Source organism: Ptychodera flava, chromosome 13 (genome assembly GCF_041260155.1).
Source record: "Ptychodera flava strain L36383 chromosome 13, AS_Pfla_20210202, whole genome shotgun sequence".
Lineage (NCBI taxonomy): Eukaryota > Metazoa > Hemichordata > Enteropneusta > Ptychoderidae > Ptychodera > Ptychodera flava.
Genome location: NC_091940.1, coordinates 29,278,522 through 29,306,366, shown reverse-complemented (window position 1 = coordinate 29,306,366; position 27,845 = coordinate 29,278,522). Strand labels below are relative to the sequence as shown.

At 39.0% G+C, this 27,845-nt stretch overlaps 1 protein-coding gene across 1 annotated transcript; it reads left to right on the top strand.

The window, feature by feature from the left end:
- The first annotated feature begins 11,569 nt into the window (after positions 1–11,569).
- Positions 11,570–19,886, top strand: LOC139148081 (E3 ubiquitin-protein ligase MIB2-like). Its single transcript, XM_070719372.1, has 9 exons — positions 11,570–11,698; positions 13,082–13,248; positions 14,312–14,365; positions 15,482–15,593; positions 15,733–15,809; positions 16,340–16,418; positions 17,078–17,169; positions 17,511–17,586; positions 18,953–19,886. Exons 2-9 carry the CDS (start codon positions 13,228–13,230, stop codon positions 19,195–19,197), a joined length of 756 nt encoding a protein of 251 aa, XP_070575473.1. The 5' UTR covers positions 11,570–11,698; positions 13,082–13,227; the 3' UTR covers positions 19,198–19,886.
- The last annotated feature ends 7,959 nt before the right edge of the window (positions 19,887–27,845 follow it).

The following is a 27,845-nucleotide window of genomic DNA, read 5'->3' as shown; positions in this document are numbered from 1 at the left end:
GACACTTCGCGATGTTGCGCTCTGAATCCGCTCTGTCGTTGAAACCATCTTCAGCATTTAGATATCTGTCGTTGAAACCATCTTCAACATTTAAATATCTAACAATTTAATGCCTCTACAAAAGTTAATCATGTATACAGTATAGGAATCCATCGTGAAGCGGGGACGACGAAATGTACAAGGGAATTAATAACATTGAAAGCGGTAGACTTGTAAATTATATTGTCTGAATGTACACAAACGCCCTAACGCTCCGTAATTTATCAATAATTATGGTTACTGGGTGCTACCGAATTACGTCGCAACGGCACATGCATCTTGACAGTCGATTTCATTCATTTCCCTCGGCTTTACAAGGACATGTCAGCATACGAACATTTGATGGATGAGATGAATTGACCTCCGCACTTACTAAAGCTAAGACACTGCCGTCTCGTCTTTGGTAATACGCCGCTTTGAGCAAACAACATGCAGTGCATCTGTAAGCCCTACCCGAGACATGATATGAGTATGGCTGCTGTGGGGATGGCTACCAAATATGTTGTGAAGGTGTCACGGTGATAATAAATTAGAAAAATTAAAAGATGTTCCCTAACTTGTTCTTGGTAGCAGGGTCGACCCCTTAGGCACATACACAAACAAACAAACATACATACATACATACATACATACATACATACATACATACATACATACATACATACATACATACATACATACATATACATACATATACATACATATACATACATACCTACCTTTGTTATGATAGGAAATGCCTCAAACTACCAGGAAGTTACAAATTTTAGTACAAAATCTAAGTTAGATCCTTACATTGATACATACATACATACATACATACATACATACATACATACATACATACATACATACATACATACATACATACATATACATAGCTAGATACAGAGATACATAGATATGTTCGTAAGTACATACATATATGCATGCATGCATGCTTACATACATACATACATACATACATACATACATACATACATACATACATACATACATACATACATACATACATACATACATACATACATACATACATACATACATACATACATACATACATACGTACGTACATACATACATACATACATACATACATACACATACATACATACATTACATACATACATACGTACATACATACGTACATACATACATACATACATACATACATACATACATACATACATATATACATACATTACATATATACATACATACATATATACATACATACATACATACATACATACATACATACATACATACATACATACATACATACATACATACATACATACATACATACATACATACATACATACATACATACATACATACATACATACATACATACATACATACATACATACATACATACATACATACATACATACATACATACATACATACATACATACATACATACATACATACATACATATACGGCTGAATAAACAACCTACCCACTAGAAATAGTGTGGTGCTTTTTCGTTTTAGCAGTATACGTGTCCTTGTCTTATGTTCTTAGAATTAATTCCAAGAAACAGGCGGCCTTTATAACTGTGATGTGTCTCCGGAAATTCTTGTGAGAGGAAAATGTTACGCATTTCAGTATCCATTGGATACTTAAATCTAACAACGATATGCATGTTCACTCGTCTAGATTGCTCTTTGTCATCCAGTAATCGGTGTAATGGCATAATTTAGCCAGTTGCCATGGCAATCAACCAGGTATCACGCTTGGGTAAATGAAGTGCCCGTAGGATTTCTAGAACTGTTAAGACATCACTTAAGAAATTTCAACTGCGAGCGAAATGGTCGATTTTGTGTCTCACTCATATCGTAGATACGTAGTTGTCAGTTCTAATTGAAAAATGCCGACACTATTCAACATCGCTATCGCAGTTTTATACATGGCTTACCTTGTCGAAAATTGCAATTCAAGGGCGACAATATCAGTGGCATCTGAATTTACGGATTCTCTTCCTTGAGGCCCCTCTCAGAGCGTGCGCTTTCTTTCAATCAATCGATGATTGAGGCATTAATTCATGAGTTCTCATCTCACATTGAGCAGTCCGAGATTTGCCTTCGGCGCAATATCATAGGACTCGACTGTATGCTTACATTTCTTTTGTGAGCGGAATTTTCGCGGGTCCACCGAAGACTTGCATATTTGGGATATTTGCAAGCCGCAGAGGGAAGAGGTGGGCTAACCGCACTATAAAAATTGTGTTAACCGATGACTTTCTGGAGAAGACGGTTTAAGTAAAAAAAGGCCCGAGGCGGTACTCGAAGTAATTGCGCAGGAGAGAGCGAAACATGATAGAAAGCCACAGAGCGTGGTTCAAAAGTCATTTTGAAGTGTTTCATGGTGGCAGTGGCCTCGGGCGATAGTGAAATTTACACCTCAGAAATATTACTGTGCAGTTTAAAGTGAGCGCGTCGGCTAGGTCTGAAAGCACGCACCGGACGTTGTGGTTTCTCATGCGGCCACAAAGCTCTAACAGCAGAGAAAGTTTTTTTTCCGATTCAGTGAGGTTGTCTAATCCGCATTTTGCCCGGGCCACTTGAGGTGCTGAAGTGCCAATTTGAGCTAATTCACTTAGGGTTTCCACGGCGCTGCTCCCAGTGACGCCGCAAATCGGTATGTGTTTGGACAGCAACGGGGGAACTTCAATTAAAGTTAAACCCCCTCCGCACGCATTGTTTGGTTTAGAAGCCCGCTCACAAAAGGCGCACAGGTAAAAAGCTATCATAGCAAAACATGTCATTGTTTGCTCACTGGAATACCTAACCATTAAACACAAAAGCATTACTCTTTTCGTAGCTGGTCGCAGACAGGCCCCCTTTCACTTTTAAGAGTGTCAATTATACTCCTAGCGCAGGGAACCTTTTCAGCAAATGGAGAAAAAAGCTGACAATTTGAACTTTTTGATCGAGGACCATAGCGTTGCCCGTTGAATTGGTAGACACACACTCGTGGAGTGTGTTTGAATTCGTCTCTCGTCAACTTAACGGCGCCCTTTTTGTTAGGCAATTCTGAATCTGTTTTATTGTGCGGATATATTTTATGGTGTCAGCACAGTCTCGTTTTAGAAGTTTACTTCATTCACTTCTCGATTTTTACGGGTTCTCTTATACGCAGCTGTTATCCTACCGCTGAAAGAATCCAGTGTGTCACAGTGCTTGGTTCATAAAGCGCGTTTGCTGACTAATAATATTTTGAGACAGAAAACGATTTCTATTGTAGTGGTCAACTGGTCCGTTGGTCTTTTTTACATCCATGGTTGGTCTAAACCGATGATTATTTTTTCTTCATTACGTCTACTCCATGGCCATTTTGTTTTGCTTTTTTTCGAATAACTGTCAGGCGAAATAATACTGAAATATAGTGCGGGATATAACCTTGCAGATTTTGTTTTACGGCAAAAGGCAAAAGATATGCACGGATACTGATGAAGTGTCCAACGACTAAAGGGGTGCTAGAGTGTAAACACGCGCCCAAAATCCGAGGGTTTATCTCGTTCAGAGCGGCCATAAACACTCCTTGATCCAACAAAACGCTGCTGATTAAATGTTGACTGCATATACTTGACACGTAACGACGACACTTTAAACAAAAACACGTTTTTGTGCGAAGATTGCACAGGATCAAATCTCTTCAATTGCGCAACAAAGTCAGGCCGACGGTAGAGGGCGTGTGCGCCTTGCAAAGGTGGTCCTCAGTGGTCACGGTGGGCAAAACACTAGCACTCGGTTGGTAGCAAGCTCGAATGGCCACAAGACAAGAACGATCTTGTCTTCATAAATCTTGTGAAATCCGAAAAGTAGTTTTAATCCTGATCTGTTTTTTCATTGTCATACGCATGCGATTAACTTGTAAATCAAAGACAACTCTGAAATAACTGTCAATGACATGTTGAAAAGTTTTTATGACAAACCATAGATTCAGAAGTTTATTTGGAAATCCCATCATGAAGTTTGAATACAATTTTTGGCTCGAACATGGCACAGCGATCATCCCTGCGTTTACTTAATTAATTAACACTTTGAAAGTCTTTCTTTTCCAGTAGATCTGCAATCCGTAAGAAGTAATCTGACTTGCTATGCAATCTCATTAAGAATGTACCTTCTCCAAATAATCATTTGTATTAATCATTTATACATTTCATGTTTCATCGTGATGTTATGGTTGTTGTTGTTGTTTTTGTCGTCGTCGTCGTCATTTTGTTCTTATCCTAGTTAATTTTCAACTTCTCAAGAACACCGCAAAACAACCGTTCTACAGATAAACAATGAGGAAAATTTCAGAGGATATGCAAATTTATAATTTATGTTAATAGTGAACAACATCTTCAATTTTACACTACATACAAAGTTCACCATTTTGAACACAAATTCACCACGTTAAAGGGGAAAGTTTCTTTTTATCAGATTTATCTCTGAGCAAACTGACTAACTGTGCACAAATTTCAAGGCAGAACAAATGACTAAAATCACATAAACAGTCAATATCAACAACTGATGCGAGAACCAGGGATTGAAAACTACCCCTTTAATCTTAGCTTCTGTCTGAAATAACAGAAAGAGTTTTTACACATTCACCTGCATGTATGACAGAGTATTGACACAATATATGGTACAGCTGCGTCAGAATAGATGTCGAGACCACACGGAATTTTTGTACTTGTCAACCGGGACAAGGCGAACTGGTCGAGCGGACCCACCGCCGCCATCCTGCATCGCATCGACTTCGTCAACCATTCAGCTAACACCTTTATGCTGTAACTAAACGCAAGAACGATAACAGACCCATTTCCCCGCTGGGGACACTGAGAGAAGCTATCCGCAGATCTCGCTTTGACGGCTGTGTTTACACAACTAATTCCCGGTCATCCAATACCAATGTTTGCCTTGGGTCTGCACTGCGCTTCAACGGTCCGCGTCTGCCTTGCATGCAAAGTGGGCGAGCGCGATGCGTTACAGAAAGCAGCCGGGCGCATCCATGGGAAACCGACTTTCGGACCGCATTCAGGGTTGCTCTCCCGGGAACAATGACACTCACGCAAGTTCTGTTGTCGAAAACCCGATCAATCAAAAACAAAAGCGAGCGGTGTTATCTTTCTCCGCCATCGTCGGAAGTCGATATTGTCTGTGAGTGAACGTTGTTGATGTATAGCGATATAAAACATGAGCAGCGAACAGGTATAATGCGACAGGTAGACCGAAACTTGTCGAACCCAACTAGCGTTGTCGCGCTGGAACGACCCTGAAGAATAGACACATATCGTCAAATCTGCGGTTTCAGATCCGGAGCTCGTATTGTTTATAAAATGACGGTCCATAAACTGCGACTTTTCATGCATTTCCAGTATTGTTTGTACGGTTTGTGAAATACTATTTCAGGTTCTCTAAGCCAAAAACATAATGGTCATGACGAGCTTTTAAACTTGTCGACATAGTCTGTACATGTGAAATACCGATTGTAGGATTGTGCAAGTGATTTTTGATAATTGCATTCTTCTCCGTACTAAAATTCAATTGTCAACAATAACAGCGCAAGTTGTTCATATTGCGCTGTTTTTTGCGTGGCTACCCCTTTTATTTGTATATCGGAAGGCGAACGTAAACAGCGCAAACCTGTTTTACGGAGCAAAAGTCATGGGAATTTTGTCAAAGTAGTCCTTTACACCGTAATGCACGATATCTTGGAATCTATAATGATGTTAATTCAGTTACCCTGATGGACGCGATTTTGTCATTCCTATTTGTGTTTATTTCCCGTTTTTGTTTTGTACTGTTACTTTCTAACCCGTGCCATTAAAACACGGTCAGCTTGCTGTAGAGGACCCTAGGCCCTTTACGTTTATTTCTGTCATTTTTGGTTTACTGTGAACAGTTGTGAACGATTGTTTTACAGTCCATACACAAGGCTTGAAATGACATTTTATCACCAATTACACAATTGGCACTTCCTGAAATTTTGACCAGTCGACTTTTTTCACCTTAAATTTCTAAGATTACCTGATCTTTTAAGTATGTGAAGTATGTATAAAGGTAATGTATTTCCCACTTCCCCTTTTAGTGGCAGTGAGCACTGACCCTAAAAAGAGAACAGACAGGGCCTTCCTTAGCCTGTTCAGAGGAGAACCGTTTCAGTTTTGTTTATCCTGGCTCAACAATTTATTTTCTTCACTTACAAGCGCGGAGTTGTACAGCATGTTGCACGAATTAGCATTACGTGCCCACCGGGAGAAGGCACTTCCACACACTGAGTTCAATCCGGTTAGTTTCAGCGCTGTACTGATATACATTTGATTGTTATGCCTAGAGTGATATACGTAAATGAAAAACAAACGCCGTTCTACCACATATGCCGTGTATCATATTCAGGTGTTTATCTGAAGCCGTCGTTTCCGAAAGTATGTGGAATTAAAAACGGTGCCTCTGGGAAGGCCGTAGAGGGCGCTGCAGTATATTCCACAAGAACTGTTGAAGATTCTTGCAATGCAATATGCAGTGCCATGGCTTTCTTTCTCGCAGTATTCAACTTAAGGGACCGTTCAGTTTTTACAGCCTTGGGGGGCGGCAAAATCTTGTCGCCGGTGTTCAAAATAATGTAGACCCCCCTGCATTTTTCGGAAAAAAAAGATGACCCCTCCCTTTGTAACAAAAAAATGATGACCCCCCCCCCCCCCCCCCCCCACGGCAGAAAAATAACCAAAACCCATATGTCAAATTTACCCGCACGGTTTGGATTTGAACTCCGGTACGCGGCGCACACTTTATTCGTGTAGCAGAGATGCCAGTGCACAAACTTCTCAGCAACATCCATGCAAACGTCTGTTAGGACAACTGTAAGGCAATTTTTAACTTCATTTCCATAGACAACTTATGTCCATGGACATTGTATAAAGTGAACTTTATTGGAGTGGTTCGCCAAAGGCAGCCCTCCGGTTAAGAATGTCATGGGCCATCACGTAAGGGACCGTTCAGTTTTTACGGCCCGGGGGGCCGGCAAAATCCAGGGGGGTCATCGTAATTTTGAAATCCACAAAGGGGGGGTCATCGCTTTTTCACTGGTAAGAAAGGGGGGGTCACCACATTTTCAAAAACATAATACTTACAATAAAGTTCACTTTATGCCATGGCCATGATCGACCCTCTTTACCGGCGGCCGCCTTCGGCGGCCCACAACATTAAATTGACTTTATGTAATAGCCCATGACACTCTTAACAGGCGGACGCCTTTGGGTGGCCCACTCCAATTAGGTTTACTTCATCATGATGCAATGGCCATGATCGACCCTCTTTACCGGGGGCCGGCCGGTAAAGAGGGTCGATCATGACCATGGCATAAAGTGAACTTTATTGTAGGTATTATGTTTTTGAAAATGTGGTGACCCCTCTTTCCTACCAGTGAAAAAGCGATGACCCCCCCCCCTTCGCGGATTCCAAAATTACGATGACCCCCGTGGATTTTGCCGGTCCCCCGGCCGTAAAAACTGAACGGTCCCTAATAAGGTTGTGAGACAAGGTGCCCTTTATTACCATTACTGTATATTATGGCAGTAGAAGTGCAAGCCGAAAATATTCGTAAAGATGACAGCATAGCAAGTTTCATTCTGCCAGACAAACGACGAAATAGTTGAGAGTTATGCAGATGATACAACTATATACTTGATAAATTTGAAAGCGTTACTACAGTCTTTGAAATGTTCAACAAATATGAAAAAGCAACAGGTGCAAAGCTGACCAAAAAGAAATCCAAAGGTTTATTGGATCGATTTTTTCAAACAAGGTTTTGCATATATTGGGTGTGGGGTTTGGAAACAGTAACACAAGTACAGAACACTGGAAAATAGTAATGGAAAAATTTATAAATTGTCGTAGGAACTGGAATACAAGAAATCTGTCCTTTAAAACAAGTGCAATAAAGGCTAATATGCTGGCTGCATCGAAATTGTACCTGGCATCATTTAACCACGTACCTAAAGAAGTAATTAATGACGCAAATAGGAAATTATGGAATTTTATTTGGAGAGGCAAACGAGAAGTTATGAAAAAAGGTGTTTCCATTCACAGATATAAAGATTGTGGCAAAAGAGTTGTCGACATTGAAGAAAAAAGTAACGCACTCCAATTGAAGTGGCTTGCAACTTAATTTGAGAAAAATCCAGATACGGAGACCCCTAAATGGGCAAGCTTATCAAAGTATTTCATAGTGAATTTTGACAATAAACTGAATAGCGATTATCACTATCTCCATCTCAATTTCAAAGTCAACAACAACCGAATCCAAATGATGTATGGGGATATGTTGAATAACTGGAAATCATTAAGACTTACAATAGTGAATTTACCAACATCAAAACACAATCTTCTTAGTGAAATTCTGAAGGAAGTGTCCTCTTTTATGAAAAATGATCAATAGTAGACATCTGGAATGATAACAGATATGACTGGCTTGAACAATGGGAAATAATTGCAAAAAACTGAAGGATGTACAAATAGACATGTGCAAGATGAAATTAAGACAGAGTACGAAACACTCCTCAATTCAGTTTCAGATACCTGGAAACAAATAATCAGTTAAAATATAAAAAATGAAGAAAACTATGATATTCTAGACTTAGAGAATTTATGGTCTGACAAATTGTGATATCAAAACCAAGTCGCTTTATTGGAAATTAGTTGATAAGAAATGGTATGAAGTCAAAGGTCAAATTGGTCAAAAAAGGGCTGAGAATCTTACTTCCGCCAATGATTACACAGCCTCTTTGTTCAGTCGATTTAATTCAACAGAAATCGTTCGCAATTCAGTAAATGATTTAAATTGGAAGATATTTCACAGAGGGCTAATGACAGGAAGCATGACCAAAACTTTCAATTTAAGTGACGGGAAATGCCGTATTTGTGGCCAACACATCTTATTTGAGTGTAAATATGTAAAAGAAATCAAGCAGAAATGTATTTCTTTCTTTGTCAGAAAAGACAAATTTGGTAACAATGTCAATATCAAAAGATTAGCATTTGCAACATTGAAAATTTTAACAACGCAGCATCAGACATTATATACAGTACCAGTTCCTTTGTAAAATACACAGTTTTGAATATCAGAAATTCAGATATTCTTGAGGGGATTTAAGTTAATGCAATCATATGTTTGCAGTTAAAATGTTATCTTTCTCCATGGATGAATACATTGTATTTTACTTATAAGATGACAAAGTTGAAGATTTTATCACAAAGTTTTCAAGCTTTGTAAGACTTTTAGAAGGGTGCGTACTAAACGCATTTATATGATGATATTGTTTTATATACATTCTCTTTCTCTTCTTTTTAGTTAAAGGAACAAAGTCGGCCATTTTTCATAAATTTTGTTGAATACAAGATGCTTCTTATATTGTTTGACATGTTGAAAGATACTGAATGAATGGGTGACCATGCATATATTCGACCCCGGTTTTAGACACGATACTGAAACCATGGCGCAAATGAATTAATGGTCATGACCATTAATTCATTTTTGCGATTGTTTCATTTAATTTGTCTAAAACCGGGGTTGAATATATGCATGGTCACCCATTCATTCAGTATCTTTCGACATGTAAAACTTTGTAAGTAGTATCTCGCATCAAACAAAATTCATGAAAAATGGCCGACTTTGTCCCTTTAAATGACTGGTTTTTACAGGCAAGCTGCTTTGTAATCTTGTTCATTCGCTCAACACATTCACAATTGTTTAGATTTGTTTTATTTGCCACTTTGTTGGAATAAATTTATCTTTTCAAAAACAATTGACGATTCTTTCGCCCACAGAATTCCCGCGTGCATGAATCGATGAATACTTCGCTTGAAGGCAAATATTTTAAAAGCTTTTCACGTGCTCGTTTACTCAGAAACACCATTTTTTTTATTCTGCCGCCAAGTCTATTGACGCAAGGTCCTCTTGACGATGTGATTTTTAAACCAAACCATCGGGACATGTATATTGTGGTAGTGCTATCTACGATGCATCTGTACCAAATTTAGTATTTGTTATTATTCTTCCACACTGAAATCCATGTAGTTGGGGCGCACAAGTGATGGCCAACAGTGTGAACAAGTTACAGCCGTTGAGGGCGTACTTTGTGGAAAACGATCAGCGAAAATGCATGTTTCATTTAAAAAATTAAATGATTTTGTGACTACCTTTTCAAGCCGTGTGAAACTTTAATGTATATTACGCGCCATGAACCTATTCGATTTCTCAAATTAGTGAAAAAAATATCGTTCTTTTTCATGATTTCTTTTTTAAAATCACCCCTCCGCCATATACTTTACCTAAACATACCGTTATGTAGATATGACGCTTCATATTGAAGGTTGACAATCAATAAATAACTATAATAAACTATAATAAATACTAAATTTTCAAAAAAGTCAAAAGGTCTGTCAAAGGACTTAAGCTGCCGATCTAAAAGATAGAAGCTTTAACAGACGAATAAATTTGTCTCTTTTAATCTAACTGACCATTGCTTTCAATATATCTTATTGAGAAAATAACCTCACATTTCCATGTTCGATGAGTATACGTAATATGGAGTTTAAACATTTGAGACATTCCGACTGCCGCAGAACCAAGTTACATTTTTTAAAATTTAAATTCGTAAACAGGTTGAACAAGAAACCGAAAAAAAACCGCCCAACCACTCAAATCGACACTAGTGACTTGTATCCATTCCACCAGCGTGACGGAATTATCGGCCAGACCTGACAGTTATCCCTAATTAACAGTTATCAAATATAAATGAGGCATGTCTCAACCATCAAGTTAAACTTCCAGATGAGAAGATGATGAGAAGACTTCGATACATCATGGAGGAGTTCAGATTACGTAATTTTAAGGGTTAAAATCCTTATTGATATTACGATTCCCTGGGTTGATTTGTTCGTATACTTATACATTGTCCCTTTTTACAGTGTGTGATCAATTTTGGTCAGTTCATCTTGAATATAGTGCGTTGTTTCATCAACCGTATTTCTACGGTCAACTTAAAAAATACCAGCACCAAATATGTGCAAAATATCACTGATTACATATCTTTGCACTGAGTACAGTACTGAACTACATTTAATCTAAGGAGCAGTCTTCACAAAATCGATATCGACACAGCTCATTTCTTCTGATATCCTATAAATCTATCAAATCCAATTATTTTACTGGCTGTCGGTTTTTTTCAATATTTATGGCTATTACAAATCCAAGCAAAGTGTTTTTTAGTAAAACACAGGAAAGAATCACAAGCACTTGTACTAAACGGTCGTCTGGCAAACCTGCAGTTGGCTTAATTGGAGAGCCTGTCAAACAGAGCACGTCTAATTTGCCACAACGTTTATTGTACCAGTCAAGTGTTCAGCAAACGTTACAAGCCAAGAGTATGATCGAGAAGTAAACTGTATGCATTCAAGGACCCTGTAAAACGGGTCGTGTTTGATGTGGGTTAATATGTGACGGTGGGCATTAATGCGTAACTATTACTTACCGAGATGTGCGCTGATCGGTTGGTTGTGAGACTGCACGCCTCTGACTACGATCCATCGCCAATGCATCGACTCAATTCTCTTCGCGCTGTTGGTTGTACCACGGATCTATATTACTGATGTGACATAGGTAAGCTTTTGAGATTTCTCTTAGGTGGATGTCGGAAGTATAGGTCCGTGAGCATGAGCATGTCGTTAGATGTCTAGCTTGGGACAGGAAGGCCTCGACACGCGATGATTGCCGTCTGCATAGTAACAGGTTGTGTACATGTTGTATCTAAAACAAGTAGGCCAACCCTGTGTGACTCAATAGCGGTGTAGTTCGTTACCGGTTGATAAGTCCGCCGAAATTTGTAGACGTTAACGGTTGTGTTATTTCTGAGAGCATCTGTTTAGGTTTTTATTAAATATCAGCGGCACGGTTTATTTTAACTGTTTAATGTAAGTGTACCACAAGACCCTTGCATCGGACAAACTTCTGGTGACGTGCCGAATTTATAACTTGAATCTGACGATTTCGGTCACACGAGCATTTTCCAATTCTGTTCTTCAAGTTAGACTGTCCTACATACTATTAACTGCCTTCCGAGAATTATCGTTTGTCAAAACATTGTGTAAAGTGGATCAAACACCCCCTATTTCCTGACACTAATTCACGATCGGTTAATATGGCCAATATTTCGGGAAATTCGCTATGACGATATATGTTGCCATACGACGCCTCCGTTGTTTACATTTTTCATTTCTATCATGGATGTGGAAGCGAGTCTCTTATCTCCATGATTCCATCAAGCCACGTGTCGTTTTATCGTGTTGCACAGTGTTCTATTGAACGGTATTGTGTTTCTCATTGTTGTGTTCTGTTGTGTTGTCCGTAGTTTCATGATCACTTCAGAGCGTTGAGGACGAACCACGACACACCTGCGTCGTCTGTACGCGAACTTTGATCTTTACAATAAGTTATAAATAAGGACCTCTGCGAATCGTTTAACTGGCACGGTTGCCGGGAGCTGTTTGGGCTAATTTCATAAGGCGAACAGTTTGGCTTTTGGTTCGTTAAGAGATAAAGTATATTGAAATCGTAATTATCAGTTTTTTATGTAAACTAGAAATCTAAATTAGAAAACTGAGAAAATGCGAACATTGATTTCATTCACCCTTAGCCACCACGCAAATATCACAATAATTCCATAATTTAACTTCGGTGTGAGCTACCCCTGAGTCAGAGTATCGGATCTGATAAGATCATTTCTGTAAGGGCAGTTCTCTCTGTTATTTTTCCTTGTTCATATTTATTTTTGTGGAGAGGGTAATAAATCTATGCATAAAGTTTTATGGCAATACATCCCTGTTCAGAGAGAATGGGATTCGACCTCAACATTTTATATGGAATAAATGTATTTATATTTCAAATTTAAAAGTGCGATTGTTCAAGTTCTAAGTATTCAGAGGGCAAAGAAAACCATCCTCCCCATCAATATCACCACCACACGATCATTTATATCTTGCACAGAGTCTGTCGTTTCGGATACAGGCTTTGATGATACACCGACTCAAACTTTCTACAATGTCACGGCCTCTACACACCAGCTGTCTTGGGGAACATCATTCATAATTGTTGCCTTATATCTGGTCAAGTATATCGTTCAGTCACTCAATATGGCGAGACTGGCTAAAGAGGTAAGACGTCAGCGAATTCAGCATTCAATTTGTCAAAATAAAAGTTAAAAACACGAAAAATGTTTTGCTTGTGTAAATACACAGTTAATAGATACATATATTTAAGTATGTATGTATGTATGTATGTATGTATGTATGTATGTATGTATGTATGTATGTATGTATGTATGTATGTATGTATGTATGTATGTATGTATGTATGTATGTATGTATGTATGTATGTATGTATGTATGTATGTATGTATGTATGTATGTATGTATGTATGTATGTATGTATCAGGTGCAGCCAACGAACAATGCACTTTTAAAAAGGTCCTTACTATGATAAGATATATTGTGCATGACAAATAATGTGAACTGACTAATTTTAAGTCAAGAGGGTAATTAATTAGCTGTTCATAATTTGCCCTCCCACAGAAAATTTTTCGACTTACCCTCCCACACTCAAACTTCATTTTTACCCACTCCCCTCTTAATTTTGCCTGTTTCCCCTCCCCACTGTGAATTTTTGAAGCTCCCTCGCCCTGTAGCGAAAAAAAACTTGCCAATTTCCCCTGCCCTGAAAACAATTCCCCTCAAAAAGTTTTTCGCCAAGCCCTCTCCCCAGGAAAATCAACCGATATCCGCCCTGCCCTACAAAAAACCCAAAAATTTGCTCCCCTACCACCTAAAAACATGTCCCCCGCCCTAGCAAAATTAAAATTTCCCCTGCCCTCAAAAATTGCTCCTGGAATAGCTTTTTCGATGAATAGCTCCGTTGGCTGCACCTGATGTATGTATGTATGTATGTATGTATGTATGTATGTATGTATGTATGTATGTATGTATGTATGTATGTATGTATGTATGTATGTATGTATGTATGTATGTATGTATGTATGTATGTGTGTATGTATGTATGTATGTATGTATGTATGTATGTATGTATGTATGTATGTGTGTACTATGCATGACATATTTATATGTACATCTTTGTAGGGAGTTGGTGAAGTGCGACGGGGTTAAATTTTTTGTTTGATAGGCCAGGAAATCTCTTCATATCGCGTCTTTTTCCCTTGTACAGGAAGAACAGGTTGTACGGCAAGCCGAAAAGTTTAACGCTGAGATGAACTTTGAGGTAAGATGACATATTTCGGAACAACGTTAACTTGATTGTGACCATTAAAATTATACTAAAACGTTATCCAATAGTATTAAAATGATCTCTAATAGTTTTTTCTGGTGTCTTATGCACAGCGGAGGTAGTAAAACTCAAAGTTCGTCGGGCTCCGCATCCTAATTAGTTTGTACAACAATTGTCGGCAGTAAAGTTGCCCAGAAACACAGGAAGCTATTCTCAAATAGTTTTTACGCCGATTGGTTTGGCCTCCTCTCCGCCCTTATCATAATAACACAGCAAAAGCTATTCCTGCCCCATCTAGAATTGTTGAGATTAAACCAAACAATGGCACAGGTTGTTTTGATATTTGCTCTCATCCAATACCCCATTACATAAGTACATGGTTTGTTTTTTCAAAACCATATCATGACCATCCGTGATCTGAGTTATGTTATAATACGACATGTGTCAAGTAGTGTAACGTGTTGTACAGTAAAGATATACTTGGTAAAAATAAAATCGACATCTTGTGAAAGTCACACGGCTCATACTTCACCTATTTTAGCCACAGAGAAACATATAGACAGACTATCTTTCTCTATGTTTTAGCGTAACATTCTGGCGGCAAAATGTTTTCAAGCTGGCGATAATAATAATCTTAATAACGTATCAATCCCAAGCGTCTTTATAAGCGTCAACGGATCCTTCGTCAGTGTATACAGACATTTAACATTAGATCTGATATTTTTAATATCATTACACAATTGCAGCCATCATCTTCGAAAACCCCTTTGTATAGATATCATTGGGTTTTAACAGCCACACATTAAAATGTCAGTCTGTTGTTGAATTCATATTGCTAGCTCTTTACGTAGTGCTACCCATAGTGCATTTACATTTTACGAGGTATGCACATTATGACAAACATGTTTTAACTTTCATCAATCGCCAATGTACCTTGGATACCGTGTTTACATTGGTCGTATGGGACCCATACGACCTTTGAGCGCAGTTCTGACGACCCCCATTCCCTTTAAAGAAAGTGATGAGGGGATTAATTGCATATCTCATTGATTTAGACAAGGCGGTTGGTTTATTCTAATAATTGCAGATATCAATGTTCTCCTTTCCTAGGAATTGAACGGCTATCCGACTTTGGGGGCGCGCGTTTCCCGGGGAGCTGACTGGAAATGGGGTATGCAGGACGGGGGTGCGCATGGAACCGTGGTCAAGCATCTCAGGGGAGGTAACAGATATTTGTTCATCTCTCGACATCTCACAAACTTAATTGATTTATTGCATAGACCATCGAGAACACATATCGTAAGCTGAACGATTAAATGCATTGGAAACACCTAATAAACTGATTCTACGTTTCATTTTAGGAGTAATAATAGTACACTGGGACTACGGATATATGAACAGCTACAGACATGGAGCTGAAGGAGCCTTTGACCTCAAGGTAATGTGCAGGCACAATCGTAGCTCATCGCCTGCTGTATAATTACTTTCGGGTGCTCATGAAGATCAAGAATTTAGACATTTTCTTCTGATTTTTTGGTCGAGCGGTAGGTTGACATTAATTTTGAAAGATGAGTAACATTCTACAGATTGGCTGTAGTCGGTAGCCCGTGTGTTTCTATTGTTTGTTGGTTACTTTTTTGCGCAAAAAGAGTACATGTATTACTTTGACCCCTTTGTAAACTATAGAAACTCCATGCAATTTTGTAATTACAAGTTTTTTACCATGAGTTCCATGAAAGCAAAGACTCAGTGTTGGCAGCAAAACATGATAGAATGAAATAATTGTAAACACGGTCACTCCACAAAAATTTGTGGAGGGACCGTATTGTAAAGAAACATTGGTGGATTCAACTCCTTCCACTGAAGGTACACCCTTTGAGGAGAATTCCGTGTACCCGGGTAGTCGGTTGCTTTGCCGAGGGAAGAGTCGCTTGTATGTCTTAAAGTGGTTACCTTGTTCGTTCTCAGGTAGCCAATGAAAACCCGGATGGCGCCCGCTTTATACTCCCAGGTGAACATATCAAGATAGGCGTCAGAGTTCAGCGAGGTAAGATCAGATCAGATCAGATCAAATCAAATCAAATCAAATCAAGTCAGAATATGAGGGTATTGCCTCTGTTGCGACATACGTGTACGTCTACTCAAGATGGGATGAATATTCAATGCAGCAAGTGCCACGTGGACTTTCCCGTGAAATCACAAATGACTTCCGTGATGTTCTCTTGCAAATTACCAGTAATCCTGGTGACCAAAAAGTTCCTTTTTGGCAATGCAAAAATATGTATTCACATTTCAGTGAATAAAATGCCAACCTTTATTAATTGAACTAATGCTGATTTGTTAACTTGACGTGGGGAACTGCTAAAAACACTGGAACCATGTCTATGGTAAGTCAGAACATTATCATGGTTGTATTTAACCCTTTGAGCGCCGAAGTCAATTTTTGTCACCTTTACAGAATATACCTCAGTCAATCTTTAGATTTTTTGCAAAAATTTTGATAAAGAACTGTAGCCAAGGAAATTATCCAAAATTATCCAAAATTATCAAAAATTATCAAAAATTACAGAAAAATCCATAAAATTTAATAAAATGTTGCACTAAAGTTTGGTGGGAAAATTGCAACACTCAAAGGGTTAATTGAGGACGAATAACCTATACTGCAGACAGTCACTTATGGTTACCGAATACATTTTCTCTGCCCAGGGTCTGACTGGCAGTATGGCGACGAAGATGGCGGGGAGAATAGTATTGGTTCAGTGTACTATATCAAACACGAAGCTTATTACAATGTCAGAGTAAGTGGACTATTATATCCAGATGTGTTTGACCAGTTGCCTGGTGTACAGTTCGCGCGGACCAGTTTGGTGGCGTGACCGCGGCGGTTTATTCATTCCAAAACATGACGCACAAAATTAAGTTTTCTACTTCTTGTATTCATTAAAAAAAATGAAAGTTACATATGCACATATGCGTTAATAGTACTTTTTTCTCCGCCTAAGGTATTCATAACAATATTGAACAATGATTTCATCCAATACAATAATTGAAATAATATTATACATTTCAGCCCCTTATACCAATTAGCCATTTAACGAGCTTTCTTCATACTCTATCCACATGTATTTGCTAAATTTAGGTGCGGTGGTCAAACGGACAGAGGGGTGTGTACCGATACTCTGGCGGTGTTTACGAGTTACATATCATTATCCCCGGTGAGTTTGAAAAACGACACAAAAATGCCATGATGAGAAATATTGATGAAGCTTTTTTTTGGCGCGAGTGTCAGCAGTTGCGTGATTAACCCTTTGAGCGCCATAGTCATTTTTTGTTGCCTTTATAAAATATTCCAAGTCAATTTTTATCAGCTTTTTGCTAAAATTTTGATAAAAGACTGTAGCCAACGAAATATGATGTGCATTTGGTCCAAAATTAAAAAAAAAAATTACACAAAAATTCATGAAAATTGGTAAAATGTTGCACTAAAATGTTAGTGGGACAAATTACGGCACTCAAAGGGTTAATGAAGGTTTGCGATGATATCACAGATTTTATTAAATGCTTGTACGTCTTAAGTCCGATTTTCTAGATTTAAAAGATGAGGGAACGTTTCAAGACACACTCCGGCTCGATGAAAGTATCAAAGGGACAGTCCTGTAGTTTTTGATATTTTCATTATTTTTAATGGCAACCGAAGTTTCTTGATGTACTCCCAAAAGGATGTTGAGATGCGCGGTATTCAGCTTGTCAACTCAGTCTGTAGGTCTACACGTGTAAACTGCATTGTCATTGTTGACCAGTGAATTCTGGTCCGAACTGGAATTCAAATGTAAACAATAAAGTGCATTTTTCAGGTTTAGACGCTGTGTTGACAAACTAATTAGTAGGTGAATTAACATGCTATGGGGAGTAGACGAGAACTTGCCATTGACATACAAAACAAAAGTAGTGAACAAAATCGCCAAAGTTACAGCTACTGGGCCTTTAATATCCACACAAGAACGGGCTGACATGGAAATGTTCCAACTTCAGGAAGTATGCACCTCGAAAGACTTTTCGTCCATGAAACTTTCAACCATTCTCCTATCAAATCAAGAATAACAATCAGGAGTCACGGGGCAAAGTTTGGTACTGGAGACACTAATCTCTAACATTTACCGATATTTGAAAATCAAAATGGTCGCCACTCCTTTGTTAAATATACCAGGGAAAAAGAATTTTTCAATTTTTTTTCTAAGACGATGAAAACTTTTCTCACTTCAAGAGCTTTAAAAAGAGCATCAGCAAATTGGTTGATCAAAAAAGAAACGCAAACAATTGAAAATATGAATTATCAAAATGGTTCAGGTTTTACCGTTACTAGTATATATATCAAATCGGTCAGCCAACGTCTTCTTGATTTGTCAACCGTGTATGTGAAAAAATGTACAGCAGTATCAACGTTGAGTGGTGATAACGGTAACTAACCTCCATCGGTAATGAGAGGGTATATACTAGAAGCGAAATGGAATTTTCACAACACCCTGATCAGTTTAAAGCTGCGACGTTGTCTTTGAAACGTCTCTTGAATGTCAATTTCAGGCACCGCGTTGTCGATTTCTCCCGCAAATCTGGTGACATACACACAGAGAATAGAAAGAGACATGGAACACACAAGGACACCGAAAACACCCATGGAGATGAAACGACTCGGAGAACTGCAGGCTGAATTCGTACAAATCGCTGCCAAACCAAAGATCACGCCAAGGACTGGTCCTCTCCCAAGCACCGACCCTGAAACGGGTTTCATGGGCAGTGAGGCAACACAAGTACCGGTAATATGCTGATACACCCGTCCGACCAAGTGCGACCTGGCGATGTGCCCGCTACGCCGCACAAGGGCGAGGAAGATGACAGCTCGGCTAAGAAAAGCCGGTTTTGTTACATATTGTAAGGACAGCATGAGGCACCTTTATTTGTACTTTGTTTATTGGCTACATCTACTTCTATCAGATCTTTTCGTAACCACCTTTGGCAAAATACGCACATGCCATTGATGGAGCTATTTTGCACGAGAAGGGTATGAGTATGCTGATTCAAGAAACGTGAACTCTTACAATTTTAACCGAATCGATGTGTCTACAACTTATACTCTCTGACAGTAGAAGTGTACGATTGTAGTCCGAAACCAGTTTTCATGTGGTGAAATCTACAAAAACTACGTAATAAGTATATACATATATCAGACATTTGTAAATAGACTTTGAGTATTTTTATCCGAATGAGGTGTCTCGAAGTATTATTTAATCGCGCCATTACTTGCCGCCCATTCCAAGACATCTATTAGAGTCTTATTGGACAAAAACAAGGGGTAGGGAACAGTGTAAGGTATGACAGTTCTGTTGCTAAGTTGTGTCTAATAACTTTAAGTAGGCAGGCATCGGGATAAACCCGTGAAAGTTTTGTAAATAGTGCATACTGTATATGTACGGTACTTGGAAAAAGTATTATAATGAAATAAAAAGTTCGTGATGGTAAGATTTAGCGTTCGGAATACTTTTGATTGACTTTCAGTTGTCGTTTTACTTTACAAGATACTCAATACTGCTGTGTACACCAACGTTGCAACAACCCTATTAAACCTGAAATTGTTTTTCGCCAAAAAATGGGAGGGTCAAGTTTGGAAAATGGTCTGATTTTCGTCATTTACTAGCTACTCTCAGAATACATGTACTAGTCAAAGATACTCACCTAAATGCAACAAAAAATGAAAATGAAAACTATAGAATGCCTTTGGCTCAACTGAGTTTTCCTTCACTTAAATTCGGCACTGTATGGGTCTTTTGTAACTTGAAAACATAACGTTTGCTCTGATAGATCTAGAATTCCTTCCTTTATATGGAGAGAATATCTCAATATTGAGGAGCGATGACGAAAAATCAACGCAAGAAAAAAAAAAAAATTTATACAACAACGGAGTAGATTTCAATAGTCAGTGGTATTCATAGTAATAAGTAACCCGTGTGTTTTACTGCAACGTTTGGCCAACTGATGCACCTCGCTGTCGGTAGGACCGGTGTATTTTCAAAACCTTTTTTTTGGAAAGCGCTAGACTTGGTTCGAATCTGTGATTTGTGAATGTTTGAGTGGGATGAACGCGATGAGTGGGGTGAACACTATACAGGGAGTTTCCACCCGAATCACAATCCGGCAGAAACTAACTCACTACTGCGCATGCGCAGACTCAAAAGTAACGTATTCAATCGCAAGGAAAACCTGGCCTGGGCTGCCAAATTCCAAATAGGTTTGCACGAAATATGAGAGACACAAGGCAAACTATTGCAAATGATTTTATTTTTTTAAAAATCACCAACTTGATGCAAGCCTAGGAAAGCGGCTACAATGATTCATAGCACAAATCAGAAATGGAAGAGTCATTAGACTTAACACTGTCTGTATCAAACTCTTCCTGACATGTACAGAAAGATGATGAGGATGATAATGATGATGGTACAGAATGCTGTGATGGTGATAACGATGAACTGCGAAAAAGGTTTTCCATTGATGCTTGAGATAACGAGGGCGCTATTCCTCCATCTTCTCCTATATCATCTCGATGGTCAGGTCTGCCAGGGGCAGGTGAGACTCTCCCTGGGATCGTAACATCTCCTTCACTTGCCGACAGAGGAATATCGTCATCTGTAAAACTAACTGTTGACGTCAGTGGGTGTGGTAAGGCTGTGTTATAGTCCCCGTACCCTGATACTTGATTCAGGTCGGGTGAATCAACGAATGCACCGCTTTGCTGTGACTGCCTGACAGTGTGTCGGTGCCGCAGGTCAAGCATGCAGTCGAATGCGGCCATGAGGGCGCTGTATTGGTGGGTGTTCCTACACTTCAAAATTATCTCCTGTTGACAAACAAAGGAACATGTACTCAGAATTATGAATTACAGTAACTACAATTTCTTTTCAGCCCGGATGTTGGCGTGGTTATAATATATAGACAGATAGTGGCCGAATGATCTGCTTTGTCGAAATAACCGGTCTATTTCTGCATTTTAACTCCATCTCAATTCAATTCTTGCGGTTGAAGTTTGCCCGTTTTCAAACTTTTGAGTTAATCTAACGGGTACTTGTAATATTTACCACGGGGATATTTTGGCTCGGATCGATCATCCATATATCTACTGAGGGAAGATGGGATGATGAAATTTGCCAAAGGAACCATAACTTTACTAAACGCCGAAGAAAAAAGACGTTTTCCATTATCCGACCTACTCTGTTCCAACTTGATCTCAAATACCCTTATACATCTTCAAAAAGTATAACAAAGTATAATGCCATGGGGCAACGTCCTCCAATTCTTGGTCGGAGACCCAAGAATATTTGATAAAATACCAACATTTCCGGATGTGTCTATACCCTAACCAGAAAGACATGTATTTAAAAATAACTTTTTTGCCTCCCGCTCGGTATGCCTAAACAATATAAAGGTTATATCACTGACCTGGTTTTGATCAACCATGATACAGAATTTTAAATTCTTCTTTCTCATATTACTTTCTCCGGGTAGAGGTCTATTGAGAAGTTCCATCACTTGGTCACAACCATGCTTTTGCGTCCCGGAGTTCTGTTTAAAAGGTAGTAGCATAACAAAACTGAGCATGCATTCGCCTAAACAGACGTGATTAATCAAAATGAGTTTTATGTTCCTTTGTGCTGTCACATGAGGGATGATACATATCATAACTGTCACCGAAAATTTGCATATTACCTTATATGGTAAATAATGCATGGCATCCGTATTTGCTCACAGAAGGACGTAAGTGGCGCTACACCGTATTCACGGGTCACTTGTCTTTTGCATGGCCATCAAAGTGCAAATGCGTGGTTAATCACACAGATACAGGTGATCAAATTCCTTTAATCATCACACATACGGGAGATCTCGTAAAATCTCGTGCAGCGAGGAAAGTGGTTCATTCTTATAGATTATTCACAGATCAACTCACCATATTGTTTAGAGTGATGTAGAGAGGGTATATCAGTTGAATGTTGCACTTCTTCCACTTGCCCGAGATCTTTCGCTCTTTCACTTTTATGTTGTCTTCATAAATGATCTTTTCAGGCTGAACAAAGATGATACGCAATCGAGTTAGCATTATGAAATAGAGTAAACTGCATGACCGAAATTTCCAACTTAATTCTGAGAATGTGCACTCAAAGTACTGCACCTATCGTGTTTCGACAAGATATTGAAATGACGCTGCAGGGACAGACGTTAGGAAAGGAGACTTTTGTAAAAGTTAGGCAACCATTACCACACATTGATAAACTATAAACTGTAATGACCAAATAATCGAAAAGGAAAACTTTCAGTTTAAGACATCCGTTGCATTAATGATACGGTGTGCAGCTAACCCCTTTTTGTCGAAATCAGAACAGCAATATTACCATTAATGAACCTTACCGTTCGAGCTGTGATTATGATGTGAATGTTTATATACACAGCCAATGTCTACACGCGGACGACTGAACCATCGCCTCTTTCTGAACCACTCACAAACATAATGACAAATTGTCCATGCTTTTGAATATTATTGCACGGCTGACACAGGCATGGTGCCCAATCAAGCTACCTGTCACTGCATTTTGCAAGATTAAGCTTATGCCAATTTTGAATTCCAGGATGGGTTAGTTTACAATCTCTCACTTGTTTTAGAACTTTTTAAATATCATAAATATCAGAAATTGTTTCTCCACTTCATGTTTATTTCAGTACACACAGAAATTTGCATTTAAAGTGACACGTGGAAGGAATTATTTGAAATGAGTTTGTCGGGCAGATGTTGTTATTTCAATAGATTCACGGAATTTTTACCACGCAAAGTATCAAAACAGTGAAAGTGGTTTTGAAACTAGACATTTCCCCAGGTTGTTCAGACTAGCTAAAGCATGTGATCAAAAGTGGATTGTCCATGGCAAAAACCGAGGTTATGATATTCTGTGATTTTTCGTAATATTTCCACTTTCTAATTTTGAATTTTAGGAGGAGTCGAGGTTAAACATTGGCATTACTGAAAACAAAGCATATTACTGGTAACAAAGCCGTTGTTTTCTAATATTTTTCATTAAAGGAATTGTACTAGCTGTAACTTTTGATGACTATTTCGGACTTTTGTTTTGAATGCCAACCATGTTTTGTTGTTCATGTTGAGATACGCAGTATTCATCTTGTCAACTTAGCCTGTACAAGTACAGACAACATTGCTATTGTTGACGAGTGAGTTTTAGTCCAGACTTGAATTCAAATGTAAACAATTACAATTTAGTGTATACCTTCACAAGCTAAGTTGTCAAGCTGAATAGTTATGTGTTTCAACGTATAGAGAGTAGAAAGAGAAGTTAAGGTAATATGCACCTCGAAAGTGAAAGACTTAAACTTTTGCTCTAACTTTCCTCAAGGAATCTTTCAATCATTCTCTTTCAAAATCAAGAATAAAAATAAGGGGTCACCGTTCAAATTTTTGTACTAGAGAAACAAATTACCCAAGATTTACCGATATTAGAAATTCAAATGGCCGCCATCCCCGTGTTAACTCTATGGAGAAAAATAAAAAAATTTGGATTTCGAAAAACTAAGCCGGTGAAAAGTTTTCTTTCCCCAAGAGCTTTAAAATGAACCCCCACATGTGGTATATCAGAAGAGAATTGTAAAAGTTTGAGAGTCCGTAATGTCTGTCCCCGAGGTGCGTTCTACCTTAATGTTGATAAAACAAAACATTACGGCTACTGGCCATTAAGTTTTGCATCAGAGCCAGTGTGAAAACCGATGAACATCACAAAAAAATTCAAAACAAAACATTTGTTGATGACTTCGCATCCACATTTTTATTATCAGAACAAAGTGAACAGAAAAATGACAGATGCTTGATCATTTTTCATACGATTTTTTCCCCCACTGGATCTGCGTTTCATCTTCTCAAAAAAGTTTATTGGTGTTGTCCCCGACAGTCTGGGTACATTAGGTATATTTTGTTGTACAATGTCACTTCAGCGTTTGCACAACACCGGAATTTGACGATCTTAAGATATACAGTCTCAACACTTTCAAGCAACAGCACGTGTCTTCGTTCCCTGATGGTATCGTCGTGGGTTGTCAATGACGAATTCAGTCTCGCTACAGGTCAATATTGATGAAGACTATCTCCCGTCTTCAAATTGATCCTACTTCAAAGAATGTTCTTATCTTGATGTAGACTTTCCTGTCATCATAAGTTCAGTCATATGTCATATGTGAGTCCTACGGGACAGATCTTGTCAAGCAAGTTTTTTTCATCATCGGACGAGCTGATTATCCAGATGTATTTTGTGAAGTTAATTCAAGAAGTCAGACACAAACAGTGTTTTCATGTTCAAAATCGCTGATGGCTGCTTGTCTTTGCAGGAGCACGTAATATTTGTTTCTTGAGCATTTCGCTGCGGTAAGCCATCTTGATGGTTTCCAGCCTGCGTATTCGGCTGTATTTGTCATCGAGATCAACGTCGAGCTCGGCAAGTTTGTCAGAACGGTCAGCTATATCAGCGTCTAACTTGGCAAGTTGATCGCGACGGTTGGCGATTTCAGAATCAAGCTTTGTAAGCATGTCGCAGAAGCGGGAAACTGCACAATCCAGTTTTGCAAATCTGTCGTGACAGCGTTCGTCATGGTCGGGTTCTGACTTACGGGATCCTTTCCCTTTGATCTTTGAGATTCTTCCGTCCTCACCTTTCTTGATTCCACTCGTGATCCCAACCATCTGTTTGCCTTCAGTATCACCTGCAGCTGGAATTCCCATGATTTTGCCGACAGTGCTAGCAAAAGAGCCGCTTGCATATCGTGCACAGAGTTTAAAGCAGGCGTCAGGAATACCATATAACAAGTGGGATGAACGAATGAAGGATTCAGTGAAGGACATCGAGGACATAAACGGTACAATCCTTGTATTTTCAACAGGTTGTACGTTGAGTACTGGCTGTCCTGAGCTTGGTTTTGTATTCCTAGACTCGCTCGGCTCCAATTTCCACTTGCTGTCGTTTCTGGTTCGGCGATGCGATGACTGACAGGCTGGTTTCTCGTCGGATTCTTTGCAGAGAAAGTCAGGTGTGAGATTCAAGAATCTCAAGATTGGTTGAATCGCCCTGAACGAATTTACTGAGACGCGATACAGCCGCAGAAGCGCTCTTTCTGAACTGGCAAGCCAACAGCCTACTACGGGCAACTTGTAAACCACACATCTCACCACAAATGCCATGAAGACGCCGATTTTCAGAGTGTTGTGGATAGTTGTCCTCGTCCTTTCTGTGTATCCACTTAAACAGAAACGCTCCACTCCCTCGACGTGAGTCCATCACAACTTCGACGTTGCGACGCAAATCTTTGAAGAAGGCGGTGATGGAGTCGACGATCTTGTCAACAATCATCAAAATTGCCCCGACGATTGGCAGGTAATGTAATAAACTGTACATCAACCTTACCACGTAGACGAAGAGAGCCAGAATGATATTTTTCAGTCCCATTTTTTGCAACTTTGCCTGTTAGATCCGCTCAGCTAGGTGCTTGTCATCGGAATAGCGAACACGGAATGCCTGACGACGCCAAACATTGACTAAAATAGAACATTTTCGCATTCGGTTGCCATGCCCATGTCACGATAAATAGAACCTGACGCGACTCATCATGTAACGCGCCTCGCATGACGGCAGGCACACGTTTTGCCGATTCTGAGTACTGTTCTGTTCAGTAGCTTTGCGTAACTTGTTCCATTTTGGTGTAACACGACCACACAAACAAAAGTCACCGTAATTTTCGAATCGTGCAATATGTGTAAAAAAGCTAATTACTTAAAAGTTGGATACTTGAACGTAAAATCTATCAATAAACTGGTAATAAAAACCAAGTAAACAAATAATTAGATAAATGAACAAATAAGCGTGAGCTATACCTACGACTTCCAATAAACTGAATAAACAGTGAACTTGATGCCATGATAATCATGAACGCTTACGTCAGGAGTGTTGAAGGTAAAATACGACCCGGGGACATATTTTCGGACTGTCAAATTTGTACGATATTTTTCTGGTCTACAACTTGTGGGGACTCATTGAAAATTGAAATTTAATTTTTCCCTAAACAGTGAGCACGGGGATGGCGCTCACTTTAAACAAGATAATTTGTCTTTCTCGTACCAAATTTTGCATTGTGACCCCTGTTTTTTTATTCTTAACACGATTGGAACTAATTTGGAATAATTGGATATGGTGAACTGATGTCGGTTTAATCTGCAAATGTAAGCTCATCTGCTTTTCCTTTTAAGTTATACACTTTGTTTTGTGAGTAATTTGTAATATTATAACACTCAGCTCTCGGGCACCTAACATTTTCGAGAAATTTGAACAATATGAAGATCCGATTCTCCCAAATTAGACTTGATTTCGAAAGGGAATTTTGTGTTTCCTTGTCGCTAAAGATCGAGGGGAGTAATACCATAAAACATCGGTCCTGTCCAAGTTTGTAATGCAATTTTAACTATGATGTTTAACGCTGGTGTTCGACGCTCTGGTTCACACCTCGCTGTACTCGTATTCTTGTTGATCATCAAGATCAGAAACCGCTCTACAGTGCTTTACAATGGCTTAGGGGTTAAGAATCCGACGTGTTTTCTAGTCCACGTCCAAAATTACAGACATCAGGTAAGATCGTGAAGTAAACATCCCTGACTTATATATAGTGCTCGAGGGAATAAGCACATAGGGTCATCTCTTTGCACACAGTTCCTTACCTGCAGATTGCTAGACAACGTATGCACAGTATTCACATTTGCAAGCATCGTCAATCGTACTGATTTTAAACGATAAAAAGTTGCAATACAGCCGTATCAACGACTCGAAGATCAGGTTCGGAATGGCTGAATACTACCAGACAAGTCACAGAGACAAGTTATGTTTACAGAACATTCCAAAATATGTCCTGCCGATAGAGCGCCCTCGATCCCCGATGGAATACTCTCCGACGATCTGATTGGATGAAAGTTCCAAGGGATAAACCATTTTGTACGGGTGTGGATCGTGTGTTCGACACGCATGTGATATAGCGCAACGCGACATTTGTAATGTCGCTTAGTGTATCAGTGGTGGAGACAATCCCGTTACGGTAGTTTTCGTCAGTTTTCTCATAAGCTTATCAAGCGAAAGAAATGCAGCGCTACCAACGAAAGGAAACGATGTGAGCTAGTTCTGTTTGCGTAACATCGACGATAGTAATACGCTAGATCATTGTAACACTCTAGGCGCGACTGGCTGTTCACAAATGACGTCTTGTTCTCTCATAAATGTGCAAAAAACAAGTGCTTGTCCGCATTTTTAGATTACACTATTGTAGATTGCGCATTCAAGGATGACAAAAATACCACTTTGTTAGACGACTGCTAAGTGTAACATTGAATACTAAAAGA